At 45.0% G+C, this 18708-nt stretch overlaps 1 protein-coding gene across 4 annotated transcripts in view; it reads left to right on the forward strand.

The window, feature by feature from the left end:
- AFF4 (ALF transcription elongation factor 4) overlaps window positions 1–18708 on the forward strand; it is a 902368-nt gene that overhangs the window by 197096 nt on the left and 686564 nt on the right. For 3 of the 4 annotated variants that reach the window (XM_069244725.1, XM_069244727.1, XM_069244726.1), the window contains one exon: window positions 5827–5871. In XM_069244725.1, coding sequence (XP_069100826.1) covers window positions 5827–5871 — 45 coding nt within the window. Of the gene's footprint in view, window positions 1–5324; window positions 5385–5826; window positions 5872–18708 lie in introns of those variants that run through there. The other variant, XM_069244728.1, reaches the window with a different exon arrangement.

The following is an 18708-nucleotide window of genomic DNA, read 5'->3' on the forward strand; positions in this document are numbered from 1 at the left end:
GGGATTGCAGGGGTCTTTAAATCTGCTCCTCTGGAAACAAGGTTGCAGTCTTTGTTGAACAGGGCCGCTGTTCTCGGGAGTTTCTTGGTCTTTTGGAAGCAGGGCAGTCCTCTGAGGATTCAGAGGTCGCTGGTCCTGGGGAAAGCGTCGCTGGAGCAGTTTTCTTCCGAAGGAGGGAGACAGGCCGGTAGGACTGGGGCCAAAGCAGTTGGTGTCTTCTTCTCTGCAGGGTTTTTCAGCTCAGCAGTCCTCTTCTTCTGTAAGTTGCAGGAATCTAAATTCTTAGTTTCAGGGAAGCCCTTAAATACTAAATTTAAGGGCGTGTTTAGGTCTGGGGGGTTAGTAGCCAATGGCTACTAGCCCTGAGGGTGGGTACACCCTCTTTGTGCCTCCTCCCAAGGGGAGGGGGTCACATTCCTATCCCTATTGGGGGAATCCTCCATCTGCAAGATGGAGGATTTCTAAAAGTCAGAGTCACTTCAGCTCAGGACACCTTAGGGGCTGTCCTGACTGGCCAGTGACTCCTCCTTGTTATTCTCATTATTTCCTCCGGCCTTGCCGCCGAAAGTGGGGCCGTGGCTGGAGGGGGCGGGCAACTCCACTAGCTGGAGTGTCCTGTGCTGCTGGAACAAAGGGGGTGAGCCTTTGATGCTCACCGCCAGGTGTTACAGCTCCTGCCTGGGGGAGGTGATAGCATCTCCACCCAGTGCAGGCTTTGTTACTGGCCACAGAGTGACAAGGGCACTCTCCCCATGTGGCCAGCAACATGTCTCGAGTGTGGCAGGCTGCTAAAACCAGTCAGCCTACACAGGTAGTTGGTTAAGGTTTCAGGGGGCACCTCTAAGGTGCCCTCTGGGGTGTGTTTCACAATAAAATGTACACTGGCATCAGTGTGCATTTATTGTGCTGAGAAGTTTGATACCAAACTTCCCAGTTTTCAGTGTAGCCATTATGGTGCTGTGGAGTTCGTGTTTGCCAGACTCCCAGACCATATACTCTTATGGCTACCCTGCACTTACAATGTCTAAGGTTTGGCTTAGACACTGTAGGGGCACAGTGCTCATGCACTGGTGCCCTCACCTATGGTATAGTGCACCCTGCCTTAGGGCTGTAAGGCCTGCTAGAGGGGGGACTTATCTATACTGCATAGGCAGTGAGAGGCTGGCATGGCACCCTGAGGGGAGTGCCATGTCGACTTACTCATTTTGTTCTCACTAGCACACACAAGCTGGCAAGCAGTGTGTCTGTGCTGAGTGAGGGGTCTCCAGGGTGGTCTAAGACATGCTGCAGCCCTTAGAGACTTTCCCTGACATCAGGGCCCTTGGTACCAGAGGTACCAGTTACAAGGGACTGACCTGGAGGCCAGGGTGTGCCAATTGTGGAATCAAAAGTACAGGTTAGGGAAAGAACACTAGTGCTGGGGCCTGGTTAGCAGGCCTCAGCACACTTTCAATTCAAAACATAGCATCAGCAAAGGCAAAAAGTCAGGGGGTAACCATGCCAAGGAGGCATTTCCTTACAACTAAAATCAGGGTCTTTTGATGCTTGTCGTAGGAGTGACTGTCTTGAAGTGCGTGACATGTATTTCCAAGGATGTGTCCAGCCTTTATCAGACTGTAAAAAGTAATTCAGATTGAATGAGGAAGAAGGATTGCACTATGCACAGTGAAGACATTGGGTATCACACCCAACTATTGAAGTTGTGACACTGGAACCCACATTGATTAAATAACTTATAAAGCTGTTTACGATTTCCAGAAATTTTTCCTGTATATGCATTTCAGAATTCCACATCCATCCATTCCACTGAATGTTCCTCCTGTTGAAAACTTCCATAATCTGGGACAAACGAATGCTAGACCCAGTCCCTCTATTAAACAGAGAAAGTGGGATTCATTTGGTTTGGAAAAAAAGGGTCTGATTGAAAATTCAGACTTATCCTACATCTGAAACCAGCCCTCCAACTGGATCAAAAGAGAAAAAAATATGTATACTAGCAATGCATCATATTTTCTGCAACTGAAACAGAGTGGTGCGTAGTATACCTCAAAGATTCATTTTTCTATATTGTAAGGAAGCACAAAGTATCTGAGGTTCGTGGAGGGGTAGTGACATTAGTATTATATGGTCCTGCCCTTTGGTCTGTAGTTAGCACCAGGAACATTGTCCAAGTGTATATCTGTAGCAGCAGCACATTTAAGAAAATAGGTACATTAAATTTACTGTTATCAGGATAGTTTCTCACTAAAGAAACATCAGTCCTGATAAAGCTTTAACGTACTTAAACACAGCCTGTCTGCTAAATCAATTATGTCTGCATATCAATCTAACGAATTCTATGTCAAACCATTTGCAACATTCTTATCTAGTTGTGACTCTGGCTTTAAGGAAGGACAAGTGCCCTCTTCCGTGGTGAGATTATCATCTGTTTTGTCAGAAAGGTCATCCAATACTCCAGTTCACGAAGTTTTATCTCCCCTAAGATCAGTGGCCTTCTGCATTGTTCCCAGTGTAGGGTGCATATGAGTTTGATTTCCGGACCGCATCTAACCTGTTAAATAGAGAAACTACTATTATACATTGCATTAAATCCAGAATTATTCAATACCCGAAATCACCTTCCATGCCCGCAATATTACATCAAAATAATGGGAACTGTTGTTTTACTTTCGGTGGGAAAGTTTCCAACACTTATGTTTTGGTTGATTGCATGTTGTTATGGAATTTATTATATTATGTATAGCAGGATATATACAGGTCTTACCCTTATGTGGAGCATTGAGGCTCTTGATGTCAGCGCTTGCTTACATGGATATCACGCTTCCATGAACTGAAAAGGACTGGGAGATTTCTTTACCGTTTTCCACCACTTCCATGTATTCCAATAAAACTGCGCTGCTCCAGAGCAAAGTTTATTTTGATTGTTCCAGAAGGGTCTAGATCTTCTCTGCATGTTTTTAAGATGATACAAGAAGCTTCCACCAAGACCGAATCTCCTGTCCGACTCTAGGGCCACATGTTCCATCCCAGCATATTGACATTGCACTTGGTAGTATGACTCCTGAATTCGTACACTATCTGCATTTGAATCTACCACCTCAGTGTATGGATGTCTTACGAAAGACAGTGACCTTCCAATAGGTCATCTTACTATTTTAAATGAAGAAATTTTTTCTTATGATGACAAACATATTTTTATTTAATTCTGCCAAAAAATATTTTATTTATCTTCTACACCAGTCAAATGGAATAATAGATTTGATTGATGAAGGTTGACCGAGCTGGCAGTTATAAATGTATAGGCCACTCTCAAGGGTCATCTTTGAGCCTATCATAGATAAAGGATTTATAGAAGGTCTGAAACTTGTTTCCTCTTACGAGCACACCTTCCCCACCATGGAATCTCAATCTGGTCCTCTTTGTTAACTGTAATCCTTGCTTTAGAGTTTTCTCAATTTAAAGCGGCCACTAGCCAGATGGACTGTTTCGTGCACTGCTTGTTTGCTACTAGCTAGCAAACAATCTGTTATCTGTAAAGCCTGGACATATTCCACTGGGAAAAAGCAGATATAACTCGATCAAATATGTGATGCTGCTACTTAGAAATTCCTTCATACGTTTGATAAATAGAAATGTTTAGACACTACATCAGAGTAGATGTAGCAGTAGGATAAGCTGCTTTGAAAAACAAGAACAGATTGGTTAGCATTTTCATGTTTAGCCTTGCTTTATTTCGATTTTCTACTGGGTACTGCAATCTAGTGGGGTTGTGCTTCTTTTTTAGTCTAAGATTTCTGGTTATCAGTGGACATACTGTAGTGCAGGCTAAAGTTACTTGTATTCCATGTTCTGCATTGTATGTATCTAGATAGAAGTGATTAATGCTCTCCCTCCTCCACTCTTTCCAGTTCGTGTACTGTGCTTCCCCAATTACATCTCTACATTAAACCTTTCAAAAATATTTTGACTATATGATCCAACTGCTAGTAAAAGGCATGTTACAAGGCATGCTGGGGCTGAGACACGGCTGGTTTTCTAAAAGAACAACATACTATTGCCATTCATCTTTTTAGGGCTCCCAATATGACCACAACATTTTTCTTCCTTTTTCTTCACGTTTTTCAGTTCTCAACATTGAGGCTATGCTTCCAGTCTAATTTTGTGTAAGGTTTTCCACTTTATTGGTTCTTTAAATTACTCAAAGAATTCTAGAAAAACCATAGGCTATCCTGTGGTTATCTGCAGTGCATAATGACAGGTAAGCTCCTAAAAGTTTAAACTATGGTAAAAAATTTTAGATCCCCACATGCAAGTGGCATGATTGTAACAATAATATAATTAATGAAGATGCCTACCATGCCTGTTTTGGAATGCAAGTAAGTAACATTTCACCTTTGCCCTCCCATGTTCCTCCCAGACTGTTCCAGCCATGGTATTCATCTTAAAGCATGACAAGTGAGAGTTTTGGAGTTCTTGGTAGGTGTGACCCAGGCCAAAAGCATAAAATAATGAGATGCTTCCTCGTTTAACCACTACTTGTTGTAGGTAACAGTTCTGTGAAAGAATGAAGAATAAAGGTTGGGGGTGTTTACTACACCACAGTGTGCCCTTTCTACAGTCAACAACACCCTGGTGTCTGGTCGATTTTAAAATCTCACAAAAGTACTATGTATTAGCTGTGCATTCATATTGCTGTCTGTAGCTCTACAATCCTCCAGGTTCCACTTCAGTGCAGGAAATCAAAACTGATTCCTGTGTGTCTACAGCCACATGTTGCAAACACTCCACGCAGAGCCTGCTGTATGTACGCATGGGTTATACACACCATTGTCCTCAGTTTTTCACTTGGATGGAGTGAAGGCGTTGGTAAAAGGGAACTAAAGACTGATTTAAAGGCACTGAAGAAGTCGGTAGACAACTCTCCATGGCAGGTGACAGTTATAAAGGCCTGTCCTGCCACTGAAATCTGTTACTGCCAACACTTTTAGTTCACAGGACTACTGAGGGCTAATGCTCAATAAAGAAGTGTGCACACAATGGTCTCTTCTCCATCCCAGAGATCTGCACTCGGGTTCACATTCTATATTGCAGAAAATTATCGTGCACATACCTGACTGTAGAGTATGTTAAAATAAAATGTCAAAGAACCTGCAGAGCTTCCTGTGGTGTGCTCTTACCAGATGAATGCATGGGACCTCTTCTGTTCCAACACTAGGTGAATGCCGCAAACTCCCTTGAGTGAGAAACATTTTCATCAAGAAGTTGCAAAGGTGGCAGTGGCCTGTTGCAATACAATAAGATACTGTGTGTGAAAGTGCTACACAAAGCCAGAATGTCTAAAAGTATAAGCCAAGAGAAAGCAAATGTATGGAGCCAGAGTCCAGGTAACTTTTGATTATAGATAAAGATATTTGAAAGCCAAAGGATACCATGGACTGCAGAATGGTAAATGATGGCGATGGTACAAGAGTGCCATTGAGTCAAAGAATATTTTGTTGGACAAGTTCATTCATTAGGATGTATGAAAGAAAACATACATCAGTTTCTGGTTTCACCAGAATGGTTATAATGTGTTCATTATCCAGAAATGTCAGGACAGCTTTGACTTGATTGTCAATTGTGGCAGAAGCAGAAATGATGGGTACTCTCAGCAGTTGCAGATATTATTACTCCAACTTGTTCATAAGGTTTTAAGTTATATAGAAGTTCAGGCTTGGAGTTAAACTGAGATTTTTTTTATTACTTTTGAATCCCAGTATTGTACAGGTAAAGGATGAATGACATTTACCATTTTATTAGTTAACTGATGTGGATTTTGTTTTTTAGGCTTCCGGATCTGGTGATGTGAGCTGTGTGGATGAAATCCTTAAAGTAAGTTAATTTGATATTTTGTTGCCTCTTTAATTTTGAAATATTTGTAGAAACTTAAGGCATTGAGGTGGAATACAACTGTACTCCTAAAATTATTTGTTTTAAAGTTTCTCCTGTTTGTTACAGTGATTTAAAGGATTTAGCTTAAAGTATTGGCTTTATCTGCAAATTTAAACTGGTAGAACAACTATCGTTTAAAACCTGAGCAAGTCACCATTGTGAAATGAAGTATGTTAAGATGTACTGCTCTTTTCCCTTCTTTTGTAGCAATTGTGTTATTGCAAACTTAAAATACCTTTCTTATCTTAAGTTCATGCAGAATGTAACCAGTATATTTACTGGTGAGATGTTTGAAAGGTGTGATTTATGTAAATTATAAGTTGCTGGCTGGCACATGTATTTGAAGTCTATGACCCACTTGGTTAAGCAAAACATTTATTTCAGAGATATATGTTTATATATAAAATTCAAGGTTTCTTTAAATGTTGATGTTCTGCTACTTTATGTCCGCCCTCTTCCCCAGCGTAATCTGAAACATTGCTTTCAGCAGGCTGAAAAACTTCTCTGTAGTGTTAAAGGTATCTGAAGCACTTGGCCGCAGCCTCTCTGCCCAGTCCCTTTTTAAAAACAATTAACTGAAATATATTTTTAACTGCAACCTCTGTTTCTGTGTTTCTTAAATCTAATGCTAGGATTGATGTAGTGCAGAGAAAAACCTAACTCTTATAGGCACACAGATCCTAAAAGGTTGAAAGAATTTTAGCTAGGAAAGCGAAAGGTTTTTTTTCATGTTGTCCTGCACCAGCTCCGTTTAATATGTGAAATTTGTATGTTAGACTTTCTGCTGTCGTATTATAGTTGAGCCCAGCTCATCTAGTATCAGCTCACCATTTTAGATAAGATTTGGTATACATCCAATAAAGCCAGGTCTTTTTGGAAAATAGATATAAAGAATTTTAGAAGCCATTTTCAAAGGAATTGGCTGAAAGCTATGCATTACTTGCTGCTTATTTAGTAATCCAGTACTTCAAGGTACTTTGAGCAAACCAAACTCCTCCCCCCAACCCCCCAGGAAAAATGAAAACCTGAACTTTTGTGAGCGGTTGTATGTGAAGGTCTGGGAACCACGGACATCAAAGAGTAAGTATACACCAGCGTTGGATGATGAGTAGCGGGAGCGTAAGGTTGACTTAAATTTTTTTTTACTCAAAGCTGAAATTGTGGCACTTTTGCAAAGTGAAAACAAGCTGACCAGTGATTGAAGGGTTTTTAAATCCCACCAAGACCAACCGAGTTGAAAGTAGTCCAGGAAGAGAACCCAGGGCTCAAGTCTGACTAAGCTTGAAACACACGACTAGAGAAACATAACATCGAAGATGTCTCCTTCAAAGAACAGGGTACACATAAGGAGCACCGAGAAGACTTAAACACTGACTCTTCAGAGGAGGGAGTAGACTCCTAACTTTCTAGATAGACCCTTGTCACTAGATGTCCTGGGTGTCTACAACTCTTGAAAAGGGCAGCAGGCACACAGGCCCCAGCACCAGTGTTGTTTCCCTACAAATGTACCATTATTTCCATAACTGGCACACCTTTGGCACACAGATACGTCCCTTGTAAAAGGTACCAGTGGCCAGGGAGGATCCCTAAGGGCTGCAGCATATTTTGTGCCACCGTAAGGGACCTCTCACCAAACACATGCACCCTTCCATTACAGATTGTGAATGTTGGAGGGGAGAAAAAGGCAAAGTCGACATGGCATCCCCCTCAGTGTGCCATGTCCACAAAACACTGCCTGTGGCATAGGGAAGTCACCCCTTGTAAGGAAATGCCTCCTTGGCATGGTTGCCCCCTGATTTTTTGCCTTTGCTGATGCTATGTTTACAATTGAAAGTGTGCTGAGGCCTGCTAACCAGGCCCCAGCACCAGTGTTCTTTCCCTAACCTGTACTTTTGTGTCCACAATTGGCAGACCCTGGCATCCAGATAAGTCCCTTGTAACTGGGACCTCTGGTACCAAGGGCCCTGATGCCAAGGAAGGTCTCTAAGGGCTGCAGCATGTCTTATGCCACCCTGGAGACCTCTCACTCAGCACAGACACACTGCTTACCAGCTTGTGTGTGCTAGTGAGAACAAAACGAGTAAGTCGACATGGCACTCCCCTCAGGGTGCCATGCCAGCCTCTCACTGCATATGCAAGTATAGGTCAGTCACCCCTCTAGCAGGCCTTACAGCCCTAAGGCAGGGTGCACTATACCATAGGTGAGGGTACCAGTGCATGAGCATGGTACCCCTACAGTGTCTAAACAAAACCTTAGACATTGTAAGTGCAGGGTAGCCATAAGAGTATATGGTCTGGGAGTTTGTCAAACACGAACTCCACAGCACCATAATGGCTACACTGAAAACTGGGAAGTTTGGTATCAAACTTCTCAGCACAATAAATGCACACTGATGCCAGTGTACATTTTATTGCAAAATACACCCCAGAGGGCACCTTAGAGGTTCCCCCTGAAACTTAACCGACTGTCTGTGTAGGCTGACTAGTTCCAGCAGCCTGCCACACTAGAGACATGTTGCTGGCCCCATGGGGAGAGTGCCTTTGTCCCTCTGAGGCCAGTAACAAAGCCTGCACTGGGTGGAGATGCTAACACCTCCCCCAGGCAGGAGCTGTAACACCTGGCGGTGAGCCTCAAAGGCTTACCCCTTTGTCACAGCCCAGCAGGGCACTCCAGCTTAGTGGAGTTGCCCGCCCCCTCCGGCCACGGCCCCCACTTTTGGCGGCAAGGCTGGAGGGAACAAAGAAAGCAACAAGGAGGAGTCACTGGCCAGTCAGGACAGCCCCTAAGGTGTCCTGAGCTGAAGTGACTCTAACTTTTAGAAATCCTCCATCTTGCAGATGGAGGATTCCCCCAATAGGGTTAGGATTGTGACCCCCTCCCCTTGGGAGGAGGCACAAAGAGGGTGTACCCACCCTCAGGGCTAGTAGCCATTGGCTACTAACCCCCCAGACCTAAACACGCCCTTAAATTTAGTATTTAAGGGCTACCCTGAACCCTAGAAAATCTGATTCCTGCAACAACAACAAGAAGGACTGCCTAGCTGAAAACCCCTGCAGAGGAAGACCAGAAGACAACAACTGCCTTGGCTCCAGAAACTCACCGGCCTGTCTCCTGCCTTCCAAAGAACTCTGCTCCAGCGACGCCTTCCAAAGGGACCAGCGACCTCTGAATCCTCTGAGGACTGCCCTGCTTCGACGACTACAAGAAACTCCCGAGGACAGCGGACCTGCTCCAAAAAGAATGCAACTTTGTTTCAAGAAGCAGCTTTAAAGAACCCTGCAACTCCCCGCAAGAAGCGTGAGACTTGCAACACTGCACCCGGCGACCCCGACTCGGCTGGTGGAGAACCAACACCTCAGGGAGGACCCCCGGACTACTCTACGACTGTGAGTACCAAAACCTGTCCCCCCTGAGCCCCTCACAGCGCCGCCTGCAGAGGGAATCCCGAGGCTTCCCCTGACCGCGACTCTCTGAAACCTAAGTCCCGACGCCTGGAAAAGACCCTGCACCCGCAGCCCCCAGGACCTGAAGGACTGGACTTTCACTGCAGAAGTGACCCCCAGGAGTCCCTCTCCCTTGCCCAAGTGGAGGTTTCCCCGAGGAAGCCCCCCCCTGCCTGCCTGCAGCGCTGAAGAGATCCCTTGATCTCTCATTGACTTACATTGCGAACCCGACGCTTGTTCTAACACTGCACCCGGCCGCCCCCGCGCCGCTGAGGGTGAAATTTCTGTGTGGGCTTGTGTCCCCCCCCGGTGCCCTACAAAACCCCCCTGGTCTGCCCTCCGAAGACGCGGGTACTTACCTGCAAGCAGACCGGAACCGGGGCACCCCCTTCTCTCCATTATAGCCTATGCGTTTTGGGCACCACTTTGAACTCTGCACCTGACCGGCCCTGAGCTGCTGGTGTGGTAACTTTGGGGTTGCTCTGAACCCCCAACGGTGGGCTACCTTGGACCAAGAACTGAACCCTGTAAGTGTCTTACTTACCTGGTAAAACTAACAAAAACTTACCTCCCCCAGGAACTGTGAAAATTGCACTAAGTGTCCACTTTTGAAATAGCTATTTGTGAATAACTTGAAAAGTATACATGCAATTGAAATGATTCAAAGTTCCTAATGTACTTACCTGCAATACCTTTCAAACAAGATATTACATGTTAAATTTGAACCTGTGGTTCTTAAAATAAACTAAGAAAAGATATTTTTCTATAACAAAACCTATTGGCTGGATTTGTCTGAGTGTGTGTACCTCATTTATTGTCTATGTGTATGTACAACAAATGCTTAACACTACTCCTTGGATAAGCCTACTGCTCGACCACACTACCACAAAATAGAGCATTAGTATTATCTATTTTTACCACTATTTTACCTCTAAGGGGAACCCTTGGACTCTGTGCATGCTATTCCTTACTTTGAAATAGCACATACAGAGCCAACTTCCTACACCCCTGTAGCATGCCCTACAGCCCTAAGGCAGGGTGCACTATACCACAGGCGAGGGCATAGCTGCATGAGCAATATGTCCCTACAGTGTCTAAGACCATTTTTGGACATTATAAAGTGTAGTGTGGCCATATTAAGTATATGGTCTGAGAGTTTGTCATTTCGAACTCCACAGCTCCATAACGGCTTCACTGAATACTGGGAAGTTTGATATCAAACTTCTCCGCACAATAAACTCCCAAGCGTGTGTTGGATTCATTCTAAAAAGCACACAGATGACATCTTGGAGATATCCCATCTATTTTACCCAATCTTCTAGTGTAGGACTGAATGGTCTGTGCCAGCCTGCCCCTAGCGGACAAGTTTCTGACCCCATGGGTGAGGGCCTTTGTGCTCTCGGAGGCCAAAAACAAAGCTTGCTCTGGATGGAGGTAATTCACACCTCCCCCCTATAGGAACTGTAACACCTGGCAGTGAGCCTCAGGCCTCCTGTTACAGTACCCCAAGGCACTCCAGCAAGTGAAGATGCCCCCCCCCCCCCCCCCCCCCCACACACACACACACACACACACACACACACACACACACAACAAAGCCCAACCAAGTTCAGCAGGAAACATAGGAAAACCAAGGAGTTACTACTTCAGCTGGGACCATCCCAAGGTGTCCAGAGCTGAAGTGACCCCCTTCTTGCAAAATCCTCCATCTTGGTTTGGAGGACATGGACCAATAAGGTAAGAAATGTGCCCCCACCCCAAAGGAAGTGGGCACAGGAATGGTGTAGCCACCCACAGGGACAGTAGCCATTGGCTACTGCCCTCTGACCCCTGCAATGTCCCTAAATATAGTATTTAAGGGCTTCCCTGAATCTAGCTCACCAGATTCCTGGCAACCTGACAAGGACTGCATAGCTGAAACCCCAGCAGCGAAGAAGGAAGACTACAACTGACATGGCCCCTGCGCTACTAGCCTGTCTCCTGCTTCAAATAATCTGCACAAGAACAGCGACAAATCCAGCGGGACCAGCGACCTCTGCCAAGCTCCAGAGGATTGCCATGCACCCAAAAGGACCATGAACTCCTGTGGACAGCGGCCCTGTCCAAGAAGAAGCAACAACCAAGGACTCAAACCTTGGGTGACCACTCTGCACCTGATGCCTATGGCCCGTGTCCATTTGGCCCATCTAGCTAGAGAGGCTCCCCAGCCGATTCAGGGCAACTCTTAATTCCTGAAAGTTGTATTTTATTATCAAAAATGCAATCTCTTTTTGATAAGTGTCAAGACTGTGGGAAGAAAAAGGCTAAAACTGATACTCACGGAGTGTGTAATCTTTTGTCTTCCACATACCCTCATTCCTGACACCTGCAAGATTTGTAAAAACCTTTTCCAGGTGCACCCTATGTGATAGGGAGAAGATTTGCCTTCACGGTATGGAGGAGAAACAAAAACAGAAGCCTTGTCTACAGGTGACACCTCGTGGTGTGGAGAGGCACAGCCCTCTACCAGGTCTGTCATCGGCCTCTGGAGTGCGCTCCAGTCCAAAAAGCTCTGAAAAACACAATAGTTCCTGGTTGATGTCGCAGAGGTGCAGCGCTGACCATGGGTCAGCATCGAAGAGACAGCGCATATCGACATCGGAGTGAAGACCGATGGTGACGGCGACACCGTTGTCACATAGAAGACAATCAACGTTGAGGAGCCCTTTGACGCCAAGACACTCTCACCGGTCTCCCTCAAGGAACTTACAGACATCAGTTCATCATGGTCAGTCGTCGTGAAAATCAAGGTGGACGTCAGCAAGACACACTCCAACTTTGAGACGTCTAAGTCGTACGATATCGAGAAGTAGGTTGATGTTAATGGGGCGAGGAAGAGCAAAGTTCATCACAATTTCAGACTCCTCACCTCAAGAAGTGTGCATAAAGCGGAGGCGAATCTATAGCTCTCCAGACTCCGACTACTCTTGTATCTATTCTCCATCCGGAGGGCCTCGTGTGGTTCTTGCGCCATTACCTGCTACACCACCTCCTCCATCACCAACACCCCCTCCATTACCAACAACAGAACTACCAACGGCAACCTCATATGTGGGAACCAGATCCTGTTCTCCATCAAGACATCATTTAGACAGCAATGTCAACATCGTCAAAGGGCTCGTCACACACCAAGTCGGTCACATCATTGATGCCATTATACCAGATCTCATTCTAGACACACCTCAGAGACTTCCTCGTCTGGTACAGCGAGCGATTCTCTAACTCTCTCAATACCACTTACCTCTCCAGTATACGACGTGTCAGTATTCCAGGAAGTACTAGCTAGAGGTGCAAACAAGTTAAATATTCTTCTATCTGCACCGACACTGATGACATCATGCATCTTTGAAACTTTACAACAGAGGTCAGCTTCGCGTCCGCTATTACCTCTACTTCCAACCTCCAATGGACCGGTTCTTGACTCGGTCATCCATCAAAGCTACGCCTTACAGGCTTCACAAATAATATAGACTGCCTGATCAAGATCCGGCCTTCCTGTGATCTGACCCGACACCAGATTCTGTGGTGATAGTAGCCACTGGAAAACAGCATGCCACAGCTCCCATTTCGACAGTGCCATCTGATAGAGAACTGTAAGGTGGACTCTGTAGGAAGATAAGTTTATAACACAGCGGCAATATCAGTAAAGGCAGCAAGCACCAGAGCCTTGTTAAGCCATTCTGATAGGGCCCTATGGAAGTTTATACAACTATTATTGAACATCTCAGAGAATTTTAAAGAAATTCTAAATGAAGACCTAATGGGTTCAAATCAAATCACTAATGCAATAGCAGACTCTTCTCTATTAGCAGCACATGAGTACTGCCACAGAGTTGAACTTTTGAAGACCTTCATGGCTTTGCCTTACTGCTTTGAAACTGGAATCTCAACAGCGAATTCTCAATTGACCTTTTTCTGGCACCACCCTTTTCAGATCTTTTACAGATGACGAAATGGCAAGAATGAAATCCGAATTGGAGACATTAAAAGCTGTTGGTTTAGAAAAACCTAAAAATTCAAGGAGATCTTTCAGGCCTTTCCAGCGCCACTTCTTGTCACAGAGGGTTCAAGACCCTCACTGGAACCAAGGTCACCAGCATACTGGTGCTCAGTTCCAACAATATCAGAGGTCCTACCAGCCTTATGAAAGAAAGCAGGCTAGAGGAAGAGCGAGTCCACTACCTCTACAGGGAGGTAAGCAGCCATGAGGAGCAAAGCCCTGAATAAACTCTTTTCCCTCTTCCGTTATCCACTCTGGTAGGGGGAAGCATTTGTCATTATCTGGCAGTGTGTCAAAACAACCCGCAAGCTGCATGGGTTTTGAATATTGTTCACAGTGGATACTGTCTCATATGTTCCACTCCTCCATCATCCATTCCACTGAAAACTTCCACATTCTTTAATTACAAGCAGAGGTAGATGTTTTATTTTAAAAGCAGTCAGTGGAGCCCATCAGTCATCAGTGAGGAACCAGGATTTATTCCAGATATTTTCTAATCAAGAATAAAGACAAGAATGAATTCAGGCCCATTCTCGACCTCAAATTGACCAGCAGATGGATCCATCGAGAAAAAATCTGGATGCTGGCTTTACACCAGATCAGATCAACTACACAAAAGAGACTGGCTTTGCTCCATCGACCACCAAGATGCATATTTTCATATTCCAGGGGTGAGGAAACGTAGGTAATTCTTGAGGTTTGTAGTGAGGTACAATCACTAAAAGTACCAAGTGCTTCCGTTTGCTCTGAAGTCAGTACCCAGACTTTTTTCCCAATGCATACTGTATTGGCAACCAACCTACAAAAGCATAAAGTATTTGTTCACCCGTACCTAGACGATTGGGTAATCAAAGCATCCATGTTCCAAGAAGCACAACTCCATTACAATTGGACTTGTGATCTACATAGACTGGGATTTCAAATAAACTATGCGAAGTCAGTCTCTGTCCCAGTGCAAACAATTCACTATCCGGGAGCATTCCGAAGGATACACGTTTGCCCTCAGAGCAAATGTGTCTCCTTCGGAGGAGAGACTCTTATCAATCAGTCCTTCAGAAGTCTCAGGCTCTCATGACAATCTCATCCATCTGTGAGAAAGGTATCCTCTCTCTACAGCTCAGTGGCGTCCTGCATATTCCTCACACCAATTGCCCATCTTCATATTAGACCGTTACAGGAGTGCCTCGACGACCAGTGGGACCAGTTGGCAGACAACAGGATTCATCTGTCCCAACATTCGTAACGGTTGCTGAAATGTTGGTGCTTTCCAACCAACATTCTACAGGGGAACCCCATTTTATCAGGAGATTCCACCGCAAACCATGGTCACGTATGCCTCCCTTTTGGTATGAGGAGCCCGCATGGGCCTTCTACAAAGTCAGGGCGAGTGGTCTCAGAGAGAATCCACGTATTATATCAACCTCTTGTAACTGCGTGCAGTTCATCTAACGCTGGAGGCATTCCATCCATCGTTCAGCTTCAACTCCCTGCTTGTAAAGACTGACAGTACAACAACCATGTACTACCTCAACAAGCAGGGAAGAACGAGGTCTAGGCCCTTGTCACTCTAAGCCCAGACAATCTGAAGAGGACGTATGGCCAAGAACTTGTGAATAACTGCCACTCACCTTCCAGGAGTACGAAACACTCAAGCCCATTCTCTCAGGAGACTCCTTCAGGAAAACAATGAATGAGTTGTAAATGACGAGGTAGTTTAAAACGAATTCCAGACATTGACTTATTTGCAACAGCAGAAAACACTAAATGCCAAAACTTCTCATCGAGGTGCTTCCAACCAGGGACTCTGGGGAATGCCCTATGGATCAGCTGGTCCAGCAGATTTCTCTATTCTTTTCTGCCAATTCCTTTAATTCCAGCAATCCTCACCAAACTATCCCATTCGAGAACCAGGATGATACTCATACCTCCAGAGTGGACACGCCAATAGTGGTTCACAGAACTCCTTCACCGGTCCAACCAATGACTTCTCAAACTGCCATGCAGACCAGATCTGCTGATGAAATTCAGAGTCTAGATGGTGCATCCCAATCTCTCCTCTTTGAGTTGGCAGCATGAATCTTGAGCTAGTGTAGTATGGACACCTACATTTTCCACAAGACTGCATGAACATTCTTAAAGAGGCAAAGTGACCTTCTACACGAGCTGCATATGCTTTCAAATGGAAGAGATTCTGCATCCAAAAACAAAGATCCTACCACCTGCCAAGGAGATGTCATTCTTCCATATCTGCACCATTTGACACAATCCAGCTTGCAGTTCTCTCTAATAAAAGTCCACCATGGCAGTTCTTATTGCATTCAGAAAATGTCCTTCACAAATCTCTTTTTTCAAAATTCCAGTCATCAAGGATTACTTAGTGGGTTTGAAAAAGGTCATTCCTCCCATTTTGTGTCTTTCTCCTCAACATGGGTGTTAAATGTAGTCCTTGCACGCCTTATGCAAGAACCTTTCAAACCCATACATAAGGCATCTCTCTAACACTTATTTTGGAAAACTGCTTTGCTGGTGGCAATAACATCTGCCCGCAGAGTTAGTGAAATCCAGGCTCTCTGTTCACACCAACAATACACCTTGTTTCACTCGAACAAAGTAGTCATGATAGATAACTCATACAAAATACCTCCCAAAAGTGATTTCGGACTTCCATGTCAACCAAATTAGTTCCTTGCCTACGTTTTTTCAGAATCATTCCACCCCAGCAGAAAGATGTCTCCATTCCCTAGATGTGAAACGAGCTCTCAGTCTACCGTGAGAAAATAAGAAACATTCGCAAATCGGACCAATTGTTTATCAACTACGTTGCTCTTCTCACTGGGTTAGCCACCACTAAGCAGTCCCTTTTGCGATGGATGGTATTGTGTATTTTGTTATGCTATTAAAAAGCTAACAAAACACTACCTATGAGACACAAAGCGCACACTACTAGAATGCAATATTCCTATACCAGAGATTTGCAAAGTTGCAACATGGAAGTCAGTTCACACATTCACTGGATACTACTGCCTAGATTAAGATGCTAGAGCAGGCGCTAACGTAGGGCATGCTTCCCTCAGAAAATTATCTGCATGAAATCTTCCAGTTCTCTCTCTTCCCCCGCTCTCCGTGGGGATGGGCATGCTATTTTAATCAGTGCTTATGACTATACATGGAAATCTCCTACGAGAGAAGAAACGGTTTCTTACCTGTCACTCCAGTTCCCTCGTAGAGGAATTTCCATGATAAGCCATAAGCAATCCTCCCTCCTCCCTGGTAGAATAGACAGAGGTATCGAGACACACTGTTCAAGTCCAACATCGCCTTCAAAAGAACTGAAGCAACTGCCACCAGCTGTGAATGAATGGATACTGGTGGTCTCTGAGTTTTAAAGACTGTCTCTTTTTTTAGCCATATAATGGCAGCCTATGGGGCTACTCTGTCATCCTTTCTTTCGTCTCCATCATGCAAAAGGGGTTTGTGAGGGAGTTTCATTGTGTTTGTGGGAAGCTGGCCTGGTGTGGGGTGAGCACCTATGGTGTTATCACCTTATACCAAGTCCAGGTATCCCCTATTAGTGAGGTGTAGACAGTGTCTAGGAAGCCAGGGCTCTCTAGAGGTAGCTGGGTATGAGCAGCCAAGACTTGTCTTGGAGACATGCAAAGCTTATGCAATACCACTACAGCTGCACAGCACTTACACACTTACTTTATAATGGTAACACAAATACTATATAGTCAATACTCTACTAGCAGGTGAGTAAACAAGCTATTAATTACACATTAGTAATCCAGAATAGGCATAGAAAGGGACAAAAAACAGTGAAATAACAGAAAATAATAGAGACCCCTCCCCCCTCCAAACTTCACCACCACCACAAATCCCGCACCGCCCTGGAAGTGGAATCTGTAGAGGGGAGCTGAAGGAACTAGGAACCCCAAAAGGTAAGTACCAGAAAGCCTCCCTTCCTCCCCATGACCAGGCGAGAAGAGGTAAGTACCTGGTTTTTCCCCAAACCCACAGGTAAACTTTGTAAAAGGGCTGTGCAAGACTGGAAGAAAGACAAGATGTCTCTTGACAGAAGAGGACATGCAAATGAAGGAGACCAAGTCCAGTTGGAGTGTCTGGTTGGGGCAGGAGCCACTACCCATCTTTCTGGAGATGCAGGGCCAGGTCAAGGGTGAAGACCAGGAGTCTGCTATGCAGCACAGGAGCAGAAGAAGAGTTCCAGAAGTGATGCAGTCGATGTCCTACGTCGTAAGAGGAGTCCAGTCAGTCAGTGGTGTGGAAAAAACACCAACAAGCCATGGCAAAGCCAAGAGTTGCAGAGGTATTGGGAACCAGGAAGGTCTGAGGGGGGGCTCAATCCGAGGAGGGGAGTCCCAGGCGAACCTCAGCAGTGAGGCGAGCCAGAAGTTGAGGATGCAGCCCCCCCAACAGGCAACTTGTAGGCATAGGAGTCGCAGTGAGGCCCACTCAGCACACCTGCAGAGGATTCACATATCGCTGAAGCAGCAGGCAGGGGTCTGTGCCTTGCAGGGAAGAGTGCTGTGGGCCGGGGATACATTAAGCCTGAAGATTCCGTGCAAAAAAGTGCCAACAAGCCTTGGTAGCTGCAAGAGTACTTTTGTAGTAACAAAACCAGATCAGTCATTAAAAGCAGTCCAACTGCTAAACAGATAAATTAAGACTCATGGTTCGAAATGACCAAGTTGCAATAAGTCATAGTGATACCTGTCACCCTAATCCGGGTTTTGCTCCGGCTACCTAGCAGTGCCACATCTCGAACCTAGAGTAGGGATGATTGGGCAGCCGAGCACATGAGACAATTGACGCCTCAGGGAAATTTTGGTCACTCAGATCGCATCCGTTTCTCTCAGTTCCATGAGTCCCGCATATACAAGGACAGTCGGAGGCAGTGTATGTTTCAATAAGGTTTTAATGGAGCAACTGCACCTTGGATAATAAAGCATGTACTGCAATAACCAAGATGATGAAGCATGACAGAATTAAAATAGAGATGAGCAAAGTAAAGCATAAAAATAACGCTACCATATTGTCACTTGATTCATTAAATTAATTCCTACCTAGGCTGTATTAGAGCACAGCATGTTAAACTCTAGTTCTTACCTTCAGGTTCCCCTGGGAAGACATCATCCCTCATACCTGAGCAAGAGGCCTGAAGTGTGCATAAGCAGTTGTAGCAAAGCGTTCAGCAATAAGCATGCAGTTGTGGTCATCTGGCTGCATTCTCCCTCTAACGTGTATGGGACAGTGAGGTGTTTTTAAAATAAAACGGC

Source organism: Pleurodeles waltl, chromosome 7, assembly GCF_031143425.1.
Source record: "Pleurodeles waltl isolate 20211129_DDA chromosome 7, aPleWal1.hap1.20221129, whole genome shotgun sequence".
Taxonomy (NCBI): Eukaryota; Metazoa; Chordata; class Amphibia; order Caudata; family Salamandridae; genus Pleurodeles; species Pleurodeles waltl.